General features: G+C 37.2%; 1 protein-coding gene and 1 long non-coding RNA gene across 3 annotated transcripts; one reads left to right on the top strand and one right to left on the bottom strand.

The window, feature by feature from the left end:
• Positions 1-573: 573 nt before the first annotated feature.
• LOC133728760 (uncharacterized) lies at positions 574-3,733 on the top strand. Of its 2 annotated transcripts, XR_009855985.1 has the most exons (4): positions 574-606; positions 688-768; positions 1,330-1,574; positions 3,084-3,733. It is a non-coding gene; the product is annotated as an uncharacterized LOC133728760 (long non-coding RNA). The 2 variants fall into 2 exon arrangements; XR_009855984.1 differs by having other exon boundaries at positions 574-768.
• Positions 3,734-13,792: 10,059 nt separating this feature from the next.
• Positions 13,793-15,336, bottom strand: LOC133732347 (probable BOI-related E3 ubiquitin-protein ligase 3). The gene is made up of 3 exons (XM_062159882.1): positions 15,017-15,336; positions 14,523-14,922; positions 13,793-14,434 (listed from the first exon to the last, which is right to left on the bottom strand). The coding sequence occupies exons 1-3, from the start codon at positions 15,076-15,078 to the stop codon at positions 13,850-13,852; spliced, it is 1,047 nt and encodes a 348-aa protein (XP_062015866.1). The 5' UTR covers positions 15,079-15,336; the 3' UTR covers positions 13,793-13,849.
• Positions 15,337-15,771: the final 435 nt, after the last annotated feature.

Raw genomic sequence — 15,771 nt, 5'->3', positions numbered from 1 at the left:
ATTCAAATTCCGCTGAAACTAATTGAGAAGTGACAATATGTATTTTGATTTGTGAAAATTATATCACATGTGATTTGTTTTCTTGCTTATCCTTTAGGTGAACTGCTTTTGAGATTCGAGTACAGTATTGCATCATATCAGTAATTCCTTTTCTGGAAAGTGGATCATGTGTATTGTGTAATGTCATAGTCGACATCATAGTTAGGGATAAGAATTTGCTTTCCCACGAGGAGTCATTTTAAGGGGCCATGTTTTTGAGATTAACATTTCTAATTTTTTACCTTAAAATTGAAAAGAACCTGTTCAAATGGTGACTTAGGAAGATGGATTCGCTAAAAAGTTAACATGTACTTATGGTTATGCACTTTGGAGAGCACCTTCAAAATTGAAAACAAGTCCCCTTTAAATGATGATGAGTATTTTTCAAGACTTTGTGATAATTGATTTGCTTAGTTCAAATATTTGTGGTTAATCATAGCACACACTCACAGGATTGGTTATCCTCCTTTTGTCTAATATGACTTTATAAAAGGCTAAAGGCACTAGCAACAAGAAACCCCTTCTTTTCTTCAATTTCATTCTTACTTGTCGTCTACAACTGTGAAGGTGAGCTGAGTAATAATACTGATATGACTATCTTTTTCAGGAAACAAAGCTTATGCATGTAGTTTTCCTATTCCTTTCCAGCTACTCATTTTTCCTGAGTGAACCCTACTGTAGGCCGGTCATCAAGCTATGATTGAATGTGCTTAGATTATGGGCATACGGGTATATGTCTCTTCTCCCATCATTGCTTTTACGTTTCTAGAATGGTTAGAAGTCGTATTTTTGGATTCAATTTTTCCCATAAACATTTACTTTCCTCCCAAATCATTACAACTATGTTCAACCCCTGAAGACTAATGAGGGCAGAAGAAGAAAGTTTTCAATGAGAAATTAATCAAAAGATTCGTAAACCATTGTCTAGGTCGGTGTGGTTGTCTGTAAACTTATGCAACCCATCGATTTTGTATCTGATTTAGTGGTTCTGATGCATCCTCAGTTACAACATATTATATATACTCTCATGCATATCTATAGTTAGGAATTAGACCTCTGACGATGCAACTATCACTAAACAAAACCAGACAAGACAAACAATTGTGCCGACAGATTGCGAAGTTTACGATAGATTTTACTCCTTATCTTGTCCAGTCAGTTTTATATGTTCTTCATCATGTTTCAAAAAAAAACAACCATAAAGCTCCTTTGTATATTTTTCCATGATAATAATGTGAGGTTTCCTATAATATCGGTGTTGACTGGTGTGACAATGAATGCATTTTTCAGGGTTCAATGGTTCATCCATGTTAGGTTTGGTATATGATCAACCAGGTGGGACATTTCTTGCCTGTGAAGTCACTATCCCTTCATTTTGAACTTAAGAAGACAGATTTGATTGATTTACGGGGTCATTTTTGGATTTGTTGTAGTAGTAGTAGGGTTCATTGTGGAGCCCAGTAATAGGCCCAACATACTAATTCAGTCTCCTTGATCCGTTGTTTCTTATGGCCCATTCTGTTTTGGAAATCAAGGTAAGCTTCCAAACCATAAAAGGTTGATATTATGAACCAGTACTGCTTGTTTGTTACTTGAACAATGGATTCTTTTAACTTTTTTTACCATCAAGTATTTTGACAAAGTCTCACCTACCCATTATGAAGAAAAATTGTATATATTTATATGCTTTGAGTGCCCACTATGAAAAGGATTTGTGGGATTATGCTTGATTCTTGCATCTCTTACACATTAATATTGGTTGGTGAACAATATAGATCTTGGAAAATTTTCATCACATATGGAAAGCATATACATTTCCTTGTGACGGATTTCATAATTCATAGTCAAGTAAATAGTAAATTTATCCTGTAGTCAAATAATTCATGTATAGTTTATAAACTGTATATAGTGAGGCTCCATTTGGATGAGTGGTTTCAAATCTGAGGGTTTAGTAGACATTACGTAGGGTTAAATTATTTGGTTTAGTATTGATGAATATATACAAGTATAACCATCTTATTAGAAGAAAGAAAAACCGAATGGACTTCAAATGACTCTTTGCATACAGTTTATGTCAAATCTATTTCAAATGTTTTGCATATAGACGTATCGAAGAGATTTTGTCTAATGTTTGCTAGTTTTTGAATACTTTTAATTAAATTTGGTTTTGAAATTACTGTATCTTATGGATTCTTCTTAGTGTAGTTACCATATAACAAATGATATGATAATAACTATGTTTCTAATCAAAAACCCTTTGTTAATGTTATAGATTTGAAAAATATTATCATCGTTTATATCTTATTGAAAATGATTACACACAATTGTGATAAGCAATTTTGAATTTCAAATCTAAAAAAAAAAACAGATTACATCAACAGAGCATTATAGCATTCCTTGTGATGGATTTCATGTTATGATTAGTGCAGTTGATACACTAACCAAACTTTAGGATTTAGACAGAATAGGAAACATGAATTTCTTTCATAATCATCAAATTGGAGTTGGAATCCTTGTGAAAATTCTGTGCTCTGCATGATCAATTTGTGGCCCAATTCTCCCCTCGTGAACTGTCAACAACTCGATGCCGTGCACCAGGCACCACCACCATGTATTGATGACACTACCAAATATCTTCTCCTCCTCCTTTGGATTTTTTTTTTTTTTTTTTTTTTTGGGGGGAGAATGTCCTCCTCCTTTTGATTGGATTAAAGAGAGAGCTGATTCTCTCTGTAATGTCACCCTCATCTCCAAGTTCATGTCCACTTCACACTGTTAGATGTATAAACTTTCAAAAAGTTGGAAAAGAAAGATGATAAACATAGTACATTCTCATCTCTCTCAATCACTCTTGGTTCTTTCTTTCTTGACAGAGATCATTCCAGTAAAATCACTTTATATATTTTAAGAGAACACAGTCCAAACCAACCTATCCTATGCATATTGTCATTTCATATAGAAAATCTAAGGGCCTATTGGTTTTGGTGTATGCCCACTCACATCAACCCAACATCATGAATGATTTATTGGTTCTGCTTTTGCAGTGGTGCCTAATGCAGACAACAAGGAATTACATGCTCACTTTAGACAAAGTACCCACTATATGCAAAGAAAGAGGGATCAAACACAAATATTTTACCCAATATGGAGAGCTGTTTTTAGTAGGCCCGTTATGGCACATAAATGGTACGATCTGATCGATCGACCAATCAAGTTCAAATTGAGGTCCCGGTTATGAGAGGTATTCTCGGCTTTTTATTTATAATGTGGGGTATTCTATTCATATATATATATATATATATAGAGAGAGAGAGAGAGAGAGAGAGAGAGTTGTGATTAGTGAGCAAACGTCTCAAGCAGCCGGCGGCACTATCTTAGAGGTTTCTGGGGAGTTGGGTATGCAAGTTGCAACCACAATCTGCAAGGACCCAGCAATGGGAATTAGTAAGATGACTTGGTCTTTGGCACATGGATATTGTTGTTTTAGTGGGAAGAGGGTGATGATGTTTGCACTTGAAGATACCAATCTGTCAAAAGTCCGGAAAGGAAATAAATGAATAGTTTTTGGTGTAACTGTTCTCCTCCTTTTGCTCTTTTTATGCTACTTTTAACTTCTGTTTTCTCTGTGTTTCATCATCCAAAGTGGGGGGGTTTCCTGGATTCAAATGTGCAATAAACAATGTCCCTCTCAATCTTTAGCCTTACTCCATCCATTCTATCACACTACTAAATCCAACCTCATAAAGTGGTGGTGGACTCAACTCAATGGCAGGTCAAGTCATTGAAATTCCCACATAAAGAGAAAGGAGGAAAAAATATATATATATTGTTGAGATATGATTTCTAGGTCACTGATTTGGTATATGCTTTCTATCTTTGATGGAATCTTATCATGAACCCTCTTTCAAAAGATAACATATAAGCCATTACCCTTGGCATAGCAAAATGAGAATTCATGTGATCAGAAAAGTGAAAAGCACCAAATCAGAGCAGGCCTGCCAACACCCATTAGGTATTGAATATTACTTTACCAATGTCCCTATGCAGTTTTTACCAATAGTAATTTACTTCCACATGCAGAAACTCAGAAAGTGATATTGAAATATTATTAGGGTTCTGTTGATTCAATGCCAATTAGGAAATGCTAAATTAGGATGGGGACAAATGCCTAATTAACTATGCATTAGAATTCTAACTTGACAAAGTCCCATAGGTCTCATAAAATATTTTCCTCAACTAGGGTTTGTGATTGATATGGGAGCTGTGGGGGGGGACCATTCACATATGTTGGGGGTCCAATGTCTAAACTCTAAAGATGAAGAAGTATGTTTAGCAAAAGTAACATAATTGTGATATGATGGAGGTACTAGTTGTAGTCTAGTACTACATGATTGAGTGACCCCTTTCACAAGGAAGGATAGGCCTTAGGGTTCCCATCATGACCTGGCCCTACATGCCTGTCCTCTCTGAATTGGGGGATCCATATTCTTCTACATATTATATGCCTTGTAGTACCTGTCCAATTACAAAATTGGGCAGCCCCACCTCCTCTCCAACTAAAACTTGGAATATGGTTTATATCACCAAAGTGGGCAACTTATGTGACACACATATCTCCATCCCTCTACACCAAGTCTCATACCTAAAAAGCTTAAAGGAAACAAACAAAGCACAAAGCATGGGCCTAAGATACTTAGCCGAGGATTTGTTTTGGTTTGTTTTCTCTCTGAGTACGTAGGTACTTGGATTAACAAATTCCATTGGGTCATGTGTCAATGTCTTCATTTTGTATGGCTTTGTGGGTGTGATGAGTTGAGCAATGAGCTTTAAACAATGGGCAATGCCCTTGATCATTATTCAATATGCCCTAATAGTGTGCATGTGTATCAATGAATAGAGAAGAGGAACAAGGTGAAGGTGATGGTGATGATGATGATGGATGATGACCCCCATGAAATTGATGTGTGATTCTATTTGCATAGTAAGGGGACCAAGGCCAAGGCAATGAGTACAGTTAGGTTTACTACTTTATTCACACATCATTTTCATGGGAGGAAGAAATTAATGGCACCATATGGGGTTGTGTGTGATTGTTCCCTCTCCTTTGGCATTCACTAAAAGTTTGGTTAGAACCGTCGAACCCCCTATCTTTGTTTCTAGTAAAGGGGGAGCCGGATTCGAAATCTAGTAGATAAATGAAAGAGTCGAGTATAGATAAGCTCAAAGTTGGCTTGTTTTTGTTAAGGAACAAGCTCAAATAAATAAAAGAGATTACGATTTGGAGTTGTATTGTAACAATCTACAATTCTATCTAGGTCATAGATTCTAATAATATGAAAAGAGATCGTGTCTAAATACATCATTCTAGCATTAGTCCATGGAAAATAGGGTTGGTACAATACCAATGTGCAATGAAGCACTCAAGTAAAGCAAGCATCATTCATGCAATTTTGAAAAGAATAATTTGTACTTGATTCCCACTTGACAATCCCAATAATTCCAAGGATACTTATTCTATGAAAGTTTTTTAAAACGAATAAAATCCTATTGGATAAAAAATCATAATGTAATGTTATAACATGGTCGTTAGTCACTTTCGAGCTAATCAAATATGATGCTAGAATACAAGCAACGTGGTCCCATGATCATGATGCTTAATCTGTGTGTAATCCATAAAACCAATCTTTATCAATACACAAGTAGCCAATTAAGCACCTGATCTAATTGTAATTATCATCCCTCAATGTGATCATTTTCTTTATACTTTCATTAGAAGTTGTTTTATCTTTCTAAGTTCTAACCATTGAATTTGAACAAATGGCATGATTATGCTTTGCTCCATTGAGAGTTGTATAAAAGTTGGTTGAATTGAGTTCGACACTTAAGTCGAGTCAATTCTTTCGTTTTTAAGATTCAAAATTAGCATTGAGTATGGAGAAGAACGTTTTTGACCATTAGAACTAGATACCATGTATTTGTGAAGAGTGACGACAATTATATTGCACTTAAGCTAGCTCTTTGAGATTCAAGGTTTGATTATAGTCTTGATTCTAAACGAGGCCAAGTCCTTAAGGAGGAAGTGGATTTCTGAAGCAGAGGGTACTCCTCCCGTTTTTAAATATTGTGGCACACGGGTTGGCAAGAAGAGTTCTACGTACGTTTAAATAGTTGCACTTTTTCCAAGTTAGATGTCGATGATTTTTCTTGATGCATCGATCGTAATAGTTTTTCAAAATGTACATGTTTTATCGCACATATCTATCATATCTAAATAAAATTATCTCAACAATGGTAAAACAAAAATAAGGGACTAATTTTCAGAAGAAAGACAAAATCCCAACAAGAAGTTACTTTGCAACTCTTGTTTGGCAAATATTTTCCAACACTTGGTTGTTAGCTGAAGTAACATGGCTATATTGCTTGAGCTTGAACCAAACATATTTGCTAAGCTAAGACTTAACACACTTCTCCATCCCCCTTACCAATATATTTGTTCAACCTATTTACCTATTTTCCATTCTTAATTCTCTCCAACTTTTAGCACCTTACCAGAAGTTGAAGAAAATTAGCTGAAATCTCTTGTTCTTGTCAACATTGTTAGTTGCTCTCTAGCCATCTCCCATTATTCAAGCACAATCAAACTTCCTCAGTTTTTAAAATGAAGCTTTCTCTACCTTTTTTGCTTGTCTTCCCAAAGGCAATGAAAGTACGGGGCATCTTCCATTAGCTTGAGAGTGACCTAAAACGTCTTCTTGATGAAAACCCAACTGGCATTTCACATTTGCCATTCAAGTTTCACCAAATTAGAGACTATTAGCTATGCAATGTGCTCAAAGATTCTTTTCTTAAAAAAAATTATACATACGCCAGCTATTATTTTCCAAATACAAACAACACCCATCTCAATTGGGACAAGAAGATTCGTCACGTCCAACAATACAAGTCAATTTCTTTGGCATAAGAATAGATGATAGTTCATTGAATTAGTGAACGTGGATGGCTTGGAATTCAAATGAACACGCAACCATCATATATACACAAGTACAGACAATGTTTATTTTGTGATATGTACAAGTACAACTATATTTTCGTTTGGATTGAATAGAAAAACAAACTTAGCCTAACAAGGAAGAAGTGGAAGAGACAAGGAATCCCCCAAATGGTGGCCTAAATGACATGGGAGTCGATTAGTTTAGGGTTTATAGGGTCAACAAGTTTGTGCATAAGTCATCACGTCTAGCTGCCCAAGTTCTATAGATGCCATTTGGATTCCAACTTGAGTGTGAATACAAACTAAAACAAAGAAAGGAGAAATATTCTTTGAAATGTTTGATTAGATTTCCAATCTTGGCATTGAGCTAAAGTTTTGATAGTTATCCCCAAAAATTTTATTTATTTTGTCTGAAATCATCGATGAACTACAAACATTTTTACCCTATTGTGTACAATTGACTTGAGTCATACATTTTAATGGTGATATATTCAAGATTTTTTTTGTTTCTCACGGGTGAGATCATATTATCTTATTTTTCTTGTGTAATTGCCACTTTTGTTAAATTATTCTTCGAAGAGCTTGCTTAGCGCAAAGAAGTTAGTCACTAACTCAACTTCTTTTCTCCCTCTACCTACTCTTTTACGAACTACCCTTACACTTTTGTTTTAAGTGAAATACATTCTCTTCAAACAAAAGAGAAAACATATGATTGTTGAACACTTTAATGCTTTAAGAACTAAAATTGGAGAGGAGGAGCTTACCTTTGCTTGTCCCACTAAATCGGGTTTTGCATATACCCGCTATGGAATTCACATAAGAACAAGTGCGGCACTCATAGCATACGATAACAAGTATTCCCCAAGGAAAAAAAAGTGTGTGATGAATTGGTATATATAAGGGCATCTCCAAATGTGTCCCTCCATTTAACCAGGTATCCACATATTTACTCAACGATTTAGCATTATTATATGTAGCATTTAGAAGATAAGATAAGAAGCTTATAGTAAATACATGTGTTGAAATGCAGGCCAAAGAAGGATGGTGTCAAAAACCTACACATCAAAAACTATGTCCACGGTGAGCACATAATGGTGATTCATACTACCACAAAGCACAAAGAGATAAATCTTTTCCAAAGTAAACGACATCCAAAAACAACATCATCTCTCTCTCTTTTTAGGTACAACGTTCCCTTAACTTTTGATTAGATTCCTAGGCAGAAACACCCATTTTTATTTATAACATTCGGACTAAAGTCCTCCCCCATTACCCCCAATAAACAACTAATCGAAAAAAGCCCCTTTAATTATTAAAGTACTGCATCATTATCACCAAAACTAGTAGTCAAAACAAAATTATAGACAACATAACTAGGGCAAAATCATCATCACACACTAATCCAAGAAATTTAATTAATTAAGAACTAAGCAAAGATTCAAGAATAAGATAAACAAAGGGATAATGATGGAAGAAAAAAACTTTAATATTTTCCGAGTGGGAAGGGGGAATAAGATTCGCGTGTAATATAGGGCGTGCTGGTCATAAAGGGACAGATGGTCCTGGATCCGGTGGGGGCCCATTGAGGTGGGCCCAAAAAGATCCAAAATCCTATAAGCAAAAGCAAAATCTGTCACTCTCTCTCTTTCTTCTTTGCGATGTCTTTTGTTTACTCCCCGCCCTCATTAAATGCTGATTTTGGCGGTTTGTATGTATCTGTGTCTGGGGTGGGGCCCGGGAGTGGGGTTAATTTTTTTTCTTTGATATTAATTTTTATCTGGTAGTCCCCGAATGGGACAGATTGTTCCTGATTGGTACGAAGAAAAGGACAAATCTCAAAGTTTGATTTGGTGGAAGAATCTGAGTAATATTATTATTTAATGGGGATACAAAGACAGAGAGCGTGAATCTCACGTGAAGGACCAGAGGGGGAGAGTAAGAGATAGGGATCACGGTTCTTCAGGTGCAGTTGGAGACTTGGAAAGTGAAATGGTGAAGTCACACTAATTGGAGGTTGGAGGTGATGATGATGATGCCTATGTGATCTTGTGGCAATTTTTGAAAAGTCTGATTTTTCCTATTCCTGAATTTACGGGAAAATATCTTCTGGCTAAATTTTGGATTTAGTTTCGGCCAAAAAAAAAAGAAACAAAAAAAAGGGATTTAGCTCATCATTGTTTAGTTTTGTAGATTAAAAAAAAATTTTGAATTCATCATCGATAAAATTTCAGATTTTTAATTTGTTATAATTGTGAGCAACTTTGACTTTAAAAAATAAGTTTGGACCATAGATGAAACACCATATGCAAATCGAAATCACAAATTCGTGCCTTAAACCTTGAAATCTAGATACGAGCATTTTTTATTTTAAAGTCAAAACCAGTAAATAATGTTCCTTCAAACCTTCAACTCCTATTCTAGAATTAGGAACCTCAATCGTGACTTCTTCCTCTGAAAACTTTACCCAAGTTAAACACTCAAGCTCCTTAGTTGACCTTAATAATTCTAACTTTTTTATTAATTTTATAAACCTCAAGTTTTGAACTCTAAACTTGCCCTCGTACCTCAAACACTAGACTCGGATTTTAAACTATAAGATTGTGCCTCTAAATAAAGCAATTCTATACCTCGAAGACGAAACTCTTGACCATGCTTCAAACTGCGAAGTATCATACCATAGTTACATAACTTAAACTCTAATGCTTGAATTGAAAGTTCGAGAACCATGCATGATACCTCGAGCATTGATGTGAGTCATGAAATCACGAATTCATACTGTAAAACCATATCTTAAGTGTTTTGATTTTTATTCGTGAATGATAACTCCATTTAAAAACCTAAAAAAAAAAAAAACAATCGAACTTTGTTAAATCTCACCAGATGTTAGAAATAAAAAATAAATTACAATACCTATATTGCTTGTATTTTACCTTAGTTTGGTACAATAGAAGATTATGCAATGCCTATCACGCCAAATGCATCGCTGTTCTCAAAAACAAAATTTTGAAGAAATTAAATGAGGCTCCTATTGTAGCAATAAGTTGATTGTTTTAAGCAGTTCAAATGAACAAATCCTAATCGCTTGCTTAGATTGGAAACAAAAATAAACACTGGTTTGTAATATGTTTCTTCCATCTTGTCTTGTCGTTTTGGCCATTTAGGTCTTTGATTAAGCCAAGAATTTCAACATAATTTTGATGATTGAACCTTTTATGTTATTATTGACTCCACGTCTTGACAATCATCATTGGATTGATTATGTTTCTAGAATTAGATAACAAGTTCTTTTATTTGTTTTCTTCTTTTTGACTCCCTTACTCTCTTTCGAGGCTGAATTGCCATATGTAATGCATAATGTACGTTGCTTTCCACATCAAACTAGTTGTAGAAATGTCTTTCTCAAATAAATAGTAAATCATATTCTATTGTGAATAAACAAAAGAAAAATCTATTTGGGATTTCAATGTTGCAAATTGAATTGGTGTTTGGTCAATTTATGTATCTTAATCTTAAATAAATTGAATCACTGTATGACAATGTCGACAACTAAATTCTTATTCGTTCTTCCGGAAATATGTTATAAAATTAGAATGATACGGACAAGATTAGTATGTGTCTTGCACAAGATCAACCGCATAAATAAAATAATATAAAAAGATCGACCGCATAAATAAAAACAGATAAAAAATAAAAAAAAATTTCTCTTATTTCTATTTTTGATGAGGTAGGACCCTAATTTGTAATGAATGGAAATATTGGGAAAGACAAGTTCAAAGTCCCACAAAGGGTGGTGTCCGGTGAATGAGAGGGATGAATCAATGAATTCACATTTCACAAAAACCAAATTCATTCATATTGGCGATGAGATCACCACACTACTGTTCATCTTATCATTGACTTTTATTTCCCCCACATCTTGAAAAGGGAAACACAACCACATATCACGTGCTCCTCACGTTCATCTAAATTCCCCATATCTAAAAATACAACTCTTTTTTTTGTTTGAAATGAAAAATACAACTTTTTTATATTAAAAAAAAAATACAACTCTTTCAATTTTTATATTTTCTTAGAGCTAAAGATTGTTTTCTTTCTTTGACAATCGTATCTCTTAGGTCTCGTTTGGTTCGCGGAAAGTAAGCATCAGGAAAGGAAAGTTGTTCCTTTCCTGTGTTTGGGATGCAAAAGGAAAGGAAATATTTTCCTGAAGCAAAGGAAAATAGGGAGGAAAATGGTTCATTCCATACTCCAAAGGAATCACTTTCCCCTCTTCTTTCCTTGCATTTATTACTCACAACATATTATTTTATTCCATTAATTACATACTTTTTAACAACTTTCCGGATAACTTTCCTTACATTACCAAACATCGAAATGGAAAGTTATTCGGAAAGTTCATTTCCCTTCCCATGGGAAAGACAAAGGAACTACTTTCCTTTACTCACAACATATTATTTTATTCCATTAATTACATACTTTTTAACAACTTTCCGGATAACTTTCCTTACATTACCAAACATCGAAATGGAAAGTTATTCGGAAAGTTCATTTCCCTTCCCATGGGAAAGACAAAGGAACTACTTTCCTTTCCGCGAACCAAACGAGGCCTTAAGGTTAGTGAGGATGTTAAGGAAGAGAGGGGATTCAGATTTTGACTTCATAAAATAGGTATTCATACGTAATTATCGCATTTCTTGACCATTACACTTTTACGGTTACATAAAGGTCAAAAGAGAAGAAATTGAAGCTAACAACTAGGGCAATGTTATTATCGCACTTGACTAGAAGCAAAATAAATCAAACCTTATTTTTAGTTTCTTGACTAACATATTCTTACCGTTACAAATTATATTAAAAGTAGAAAAACGTTAAACTTTGACTTTGATAAAATAGGTAATCACACCGATCTATCGTATATTAAGGCAATGTCTTATTGTTGGGTATTCAGTTACTACTTGCTAAGCTTTTCAATGTGAATTGCATGTTGAGAAAAGGATTTGTCTAAACAATAGGCAAATAACATGAAAACTATCTCTAATAATTATGTTAAGCAATCTCATAAAACGAGCAATGCTATTATCACGCTGGACCGGAAGTGATAAAAATTGTCATCCAAAAAAAAAAAAAATCACTATGTTTGTCACATTTCAAGATTGAGGGCCAATTTCATTTGAAATAACTAATCCAAATTTCAAACACTAAAACATAAAGGGTAGAGTTGGTAATTAAGGTACTCAACGACCTAGTATCAAATCATTAGTTTTCAATAATTATTCGTATCCCCCTCTTATTAATATCATAAATTTTCCAGAAGTCGCTAGTTCTCTCTGTACTAAGTACTAACCCACATTATCTTCGCCATCAACCCATCACCCACAACTCAATGTACATATCGTATGCTCAACATCATGGTGGTGGCAACTATAGTGAAGATAGGAAGGGGATGACTAAAGTACTATACCAACTTACACACAATGTGGGGATGCTATCCCATTTACCCAAAACCCCAACTCGCATCATCCCTTACCAAATCCAGCACATCCCTACCGCCATTGATTCCCCATTCACTCCTCCCAACCTCCAAGCCTGAGGCCACCAGGCCAAAGTACCACTGCACCAGTACCCCACCACCTAGCTCTGTACCCTAAAACCCGTAGCTGTAAATTGGAAAAAAAAAATTGCCTCCAAAAAATCACTTAATATAGCGAAACAAACAGTAACATAATGATGGCCTTTAGTCCTGCCCTCGTTGTCCCAATTCGAAAGCGACCAAAGAGAACGCGCGTAGGACACGCTTCGGGAATCCCAACAGTGCCCCTCCGCTCCAAAACGTCGTCGTCTCGATCACGCAACAAATATATGCCAAACAGTGATCCGCACTGGCAGTACCCCAGTGCTGAGTGCTGACGGTTGCAGGACCAGGATTTTTTCGTACTTTTCCTCCCGTCCACTTTTATTTCCAATTAAAAAAAGTATTAAAATAGTGGCCGTTGGTGCCCCAGCAGCAACATTTGCGCGCGCGTCCTACGTGTCTGCTTTTGCCTCTCCCTTCCCTCCACACCCGTCGCTTTCGCTGACTCGTTTGACCCCACGCATCGGAGGTCGCGCGTGTACGAACGCCCCGCTATTCCCTAGTTGGCCTAGAAAACACTGTTGGATAATAAGCCCTGCGAAGAAGAGGGTAGATCATAGATGCGCTCGTGGGGCCCCACCCCCTTAAAAAACTACATATATCACGTCTTCAGTCACACTCTTACACACACATCCCGCCTTTCAGCCATAAACTCTAATCTACCGTCCTACCCCACGCTAACCTGCGCCGTATCTTGCTAACCTGCGCCGGTCCTTATCAAAAAAAATATATATATATATAAAACGATTTCTCACTTGGATTAACAACAACACAACCACCAAACTACCGTGAAAACTAACTAATGGATTCGAAAGATATGTTCCTAGGTATTTTCCAATCGAAATATCTGTGTTTTCACCTGATTCAACGATGAATTATTCTTCAAAAAATGGCATAACGAAAGTTAAGGAATTTTCGGGTCCATATTCGAAACAAATTGGCATCTTCCCTTTTGATTTTTAGGTGGTTTCGATCGGAACAGTGAGTTCAATTCGAAGTTGTAAAGTTTGCGTTTAACGCAAGGCATTTGAGACCAAACCCACAAGATGACCAGAACAATAAATGTCGCAAAATTATAGAGAATATTTACTCACAAGAAAAAATTGAAAAGGCCAAAAAAAAAAAAAAAATTGTCTAAAATTTGTCGGGTGAAATTTTTTGTTGCTGTTGTTGTTTGTTTGTTTCTTCTAAGACATGTTAACATGCACACTAGCGTTCTTGGTGGATTTACAGACTGGGCAAGTGTGGAGGGATGACCCACAGACCGTACACAAGCACAGATGCCTACACGGCAACAGCAACACACACGATTCCTCCTTCCCGCAATTCCTGCACCACCTACTCCCACTTGCTGTACCCGACCCGCTTGTCCCTTCCTCCCCCTTCACCGCCCGCCACCCTACCTCGTCGTTTCCGCCGCTGCTCCCGCAGCACGACTGCGCGTCGTCCATCAGCGCCGCCGCCACGGCGTCGTTTTGGTTGTGATTGTTGTTGTTGTTGGGCTCGACTTTCACCTGGGCCAGGACTTGTTCGAGGTTGGTCCGGAGAGCATTAGCGGTGGCCTCGTTGGTCTGGGCCAAGTCGCGCCATATTTGATTCTCTATGCAGAGTGACTTCACCTTCTCTTCCAGAGCCCAATTCATCTTCCCGATTTTCTCGATCTCGACCTCTTTGGCTCTCAGCCGCTTCATCATCCCCATTTCTACGGACTCGATTATCCTCCTCGCTTGCCTCTTTCGCTTTTCTTCAATCTCCAACCTCACCTTCTCCATCTGTAAAAAAACAAAGGCTACCCAGAATTAATAAACCAGAGACGAAAATACCCATTTAACCGAATCGGTTTAGGGTTTCGGGGCTTACGTGTTGCGAAATGAGGCGGTCGATGTCGAACTGCTGCTGCTGGATTTGCATTGAAATGTCCTCGCCGAGGAACGAGAATGAGTTGTTGTTCTTGTAATGATGGCTCGTCGGAGCAGTCGGGTACGAGAACAGGTTCGGGTTCGGGTTGATCGAGTCGACCCGGGAGCGCTTTCTTGGGACAGTCGTACTGATCGGGACGTTGTAGGTGAGTCCACTGTCCGACTGCATAGCCGCCGCGCAGGGCGTCGTTTTCGGAAGCATCGAATCGTTCATCACAGAAGTATTATACGACGGAAGCAGAGCCTCCGTCGCCACCACGCCGCCGGTCATCAATGGCACGCCGTACCCAATCTGGGTACTATACATGCCCCCGTTTCCCTGAACCGGGTTCATGATTTCACTGCGAAAAACCAAAAATCAGAACCAACCCAGTAGAAATCTCAGGGTTCCAGAACTACCCCGATGAAGAAAAAGAAGAGGGGATTAATCAGTACCTGTTGTTGCAGAGGAGTTGTTGAGAGGGGAAGAGATTGAGGTGGCGAGCTTGAACGGCCATTAAAATACAGAGAGAAAAAAAAAGGCTTGCAATGAAGCAAGCGTTTCTCTCTTTATATAAAGCCTCTTTCTTCTTCGGTGTCGATTAGCACTTTTGGGTTTTTGGGTAATAATAATAATAATCTGTGCGTCTTTATCTATATGTGATGCGTTTTTGGGGACTTGGTTCTTGTTTTGGGGATAGCTAGGAAGGAAAGGAAAGAAGGAGGAAGAGAACAAGTGTGAGGAGGAAATGAACAAAAGGCATGCAATAGAGGTGGCAAGCCTGGATGGTGGGGTTTATTTAGGGTTTGGTTGGGGTTAGAGAGAGAAATAAAACAAATCTCTAATTCTCATCTCTCTAATTAATCCATTAAATTAAAGATTTACCTGTAGAGAGAGTTGGGATAGAATGGAAATTTAGAGAGATAAAAAGTAATGGGGGGTTTTGACCGTTTTGTCTAATTATGGGATGCGGTTACCGGAATGACCCTTCTCCTCTTCCTTTGTTTACTTGACTCTACCAATCTGTAACCAACAGTAACAGAGATTCGGTCAGTCCGTAATTCCAGCGATCCTCCAGGGGCATTTCCGGAATTAGCGCTGCGGAAGGACTCGATTTAATTAACTGACAGACGAGAGGGTGAGAGGGAGTTCGATAACTGACACTGTGAGTATCCACCACGTCAGCACTTTCCCGACTGGGGCCTGCCAC

Source organism: Rosa rugosa, chromosome 2 (genome assembly GCF_958449725.1).
Source record: "Rosa rugosa chromosome 2, drRosRugo1.1, whole genome shotgun sequence".
Classification (NCBI taxonomy): domain Eukaryota; kingdom Viridiplantae; phylum Streptophyta; class Magnoliopsida; order Rosales; family Rosaceae; genus Rosa; species Rosa rugosa.
The sequence above is the reverse complement of the archived record's forward strand: the minus strand, read 5'-3'. Positions and strand labels throughout refer to the sequence as shown.

Excerpts from the sequence above, each read along its gene's own strand:
- LOC133732347 (XM_062159882.1), bottom strand. The coding sequence starts at position 15,078 with ATGGCCGTTCAAGCTCGCCACCTCAATCTCTTCCCCTCTCAACAACTC. Across the intron at positions 14,923-15,016 it reads CAACTCCTCTGCAACAACAG|TGAAATCATGAACCCGGTTC; the intron begins GTACTGATTAAT and ends GGTTTTTCGCAG. Across the intron at positions 14,435-14,522 it reads ACCGCCTCATTTCGCAACAC|ATGGAGAAGGTGAGGTTGGA; the intron begins GTAAGCCCCGAA and ends GTTTTTTTACAG.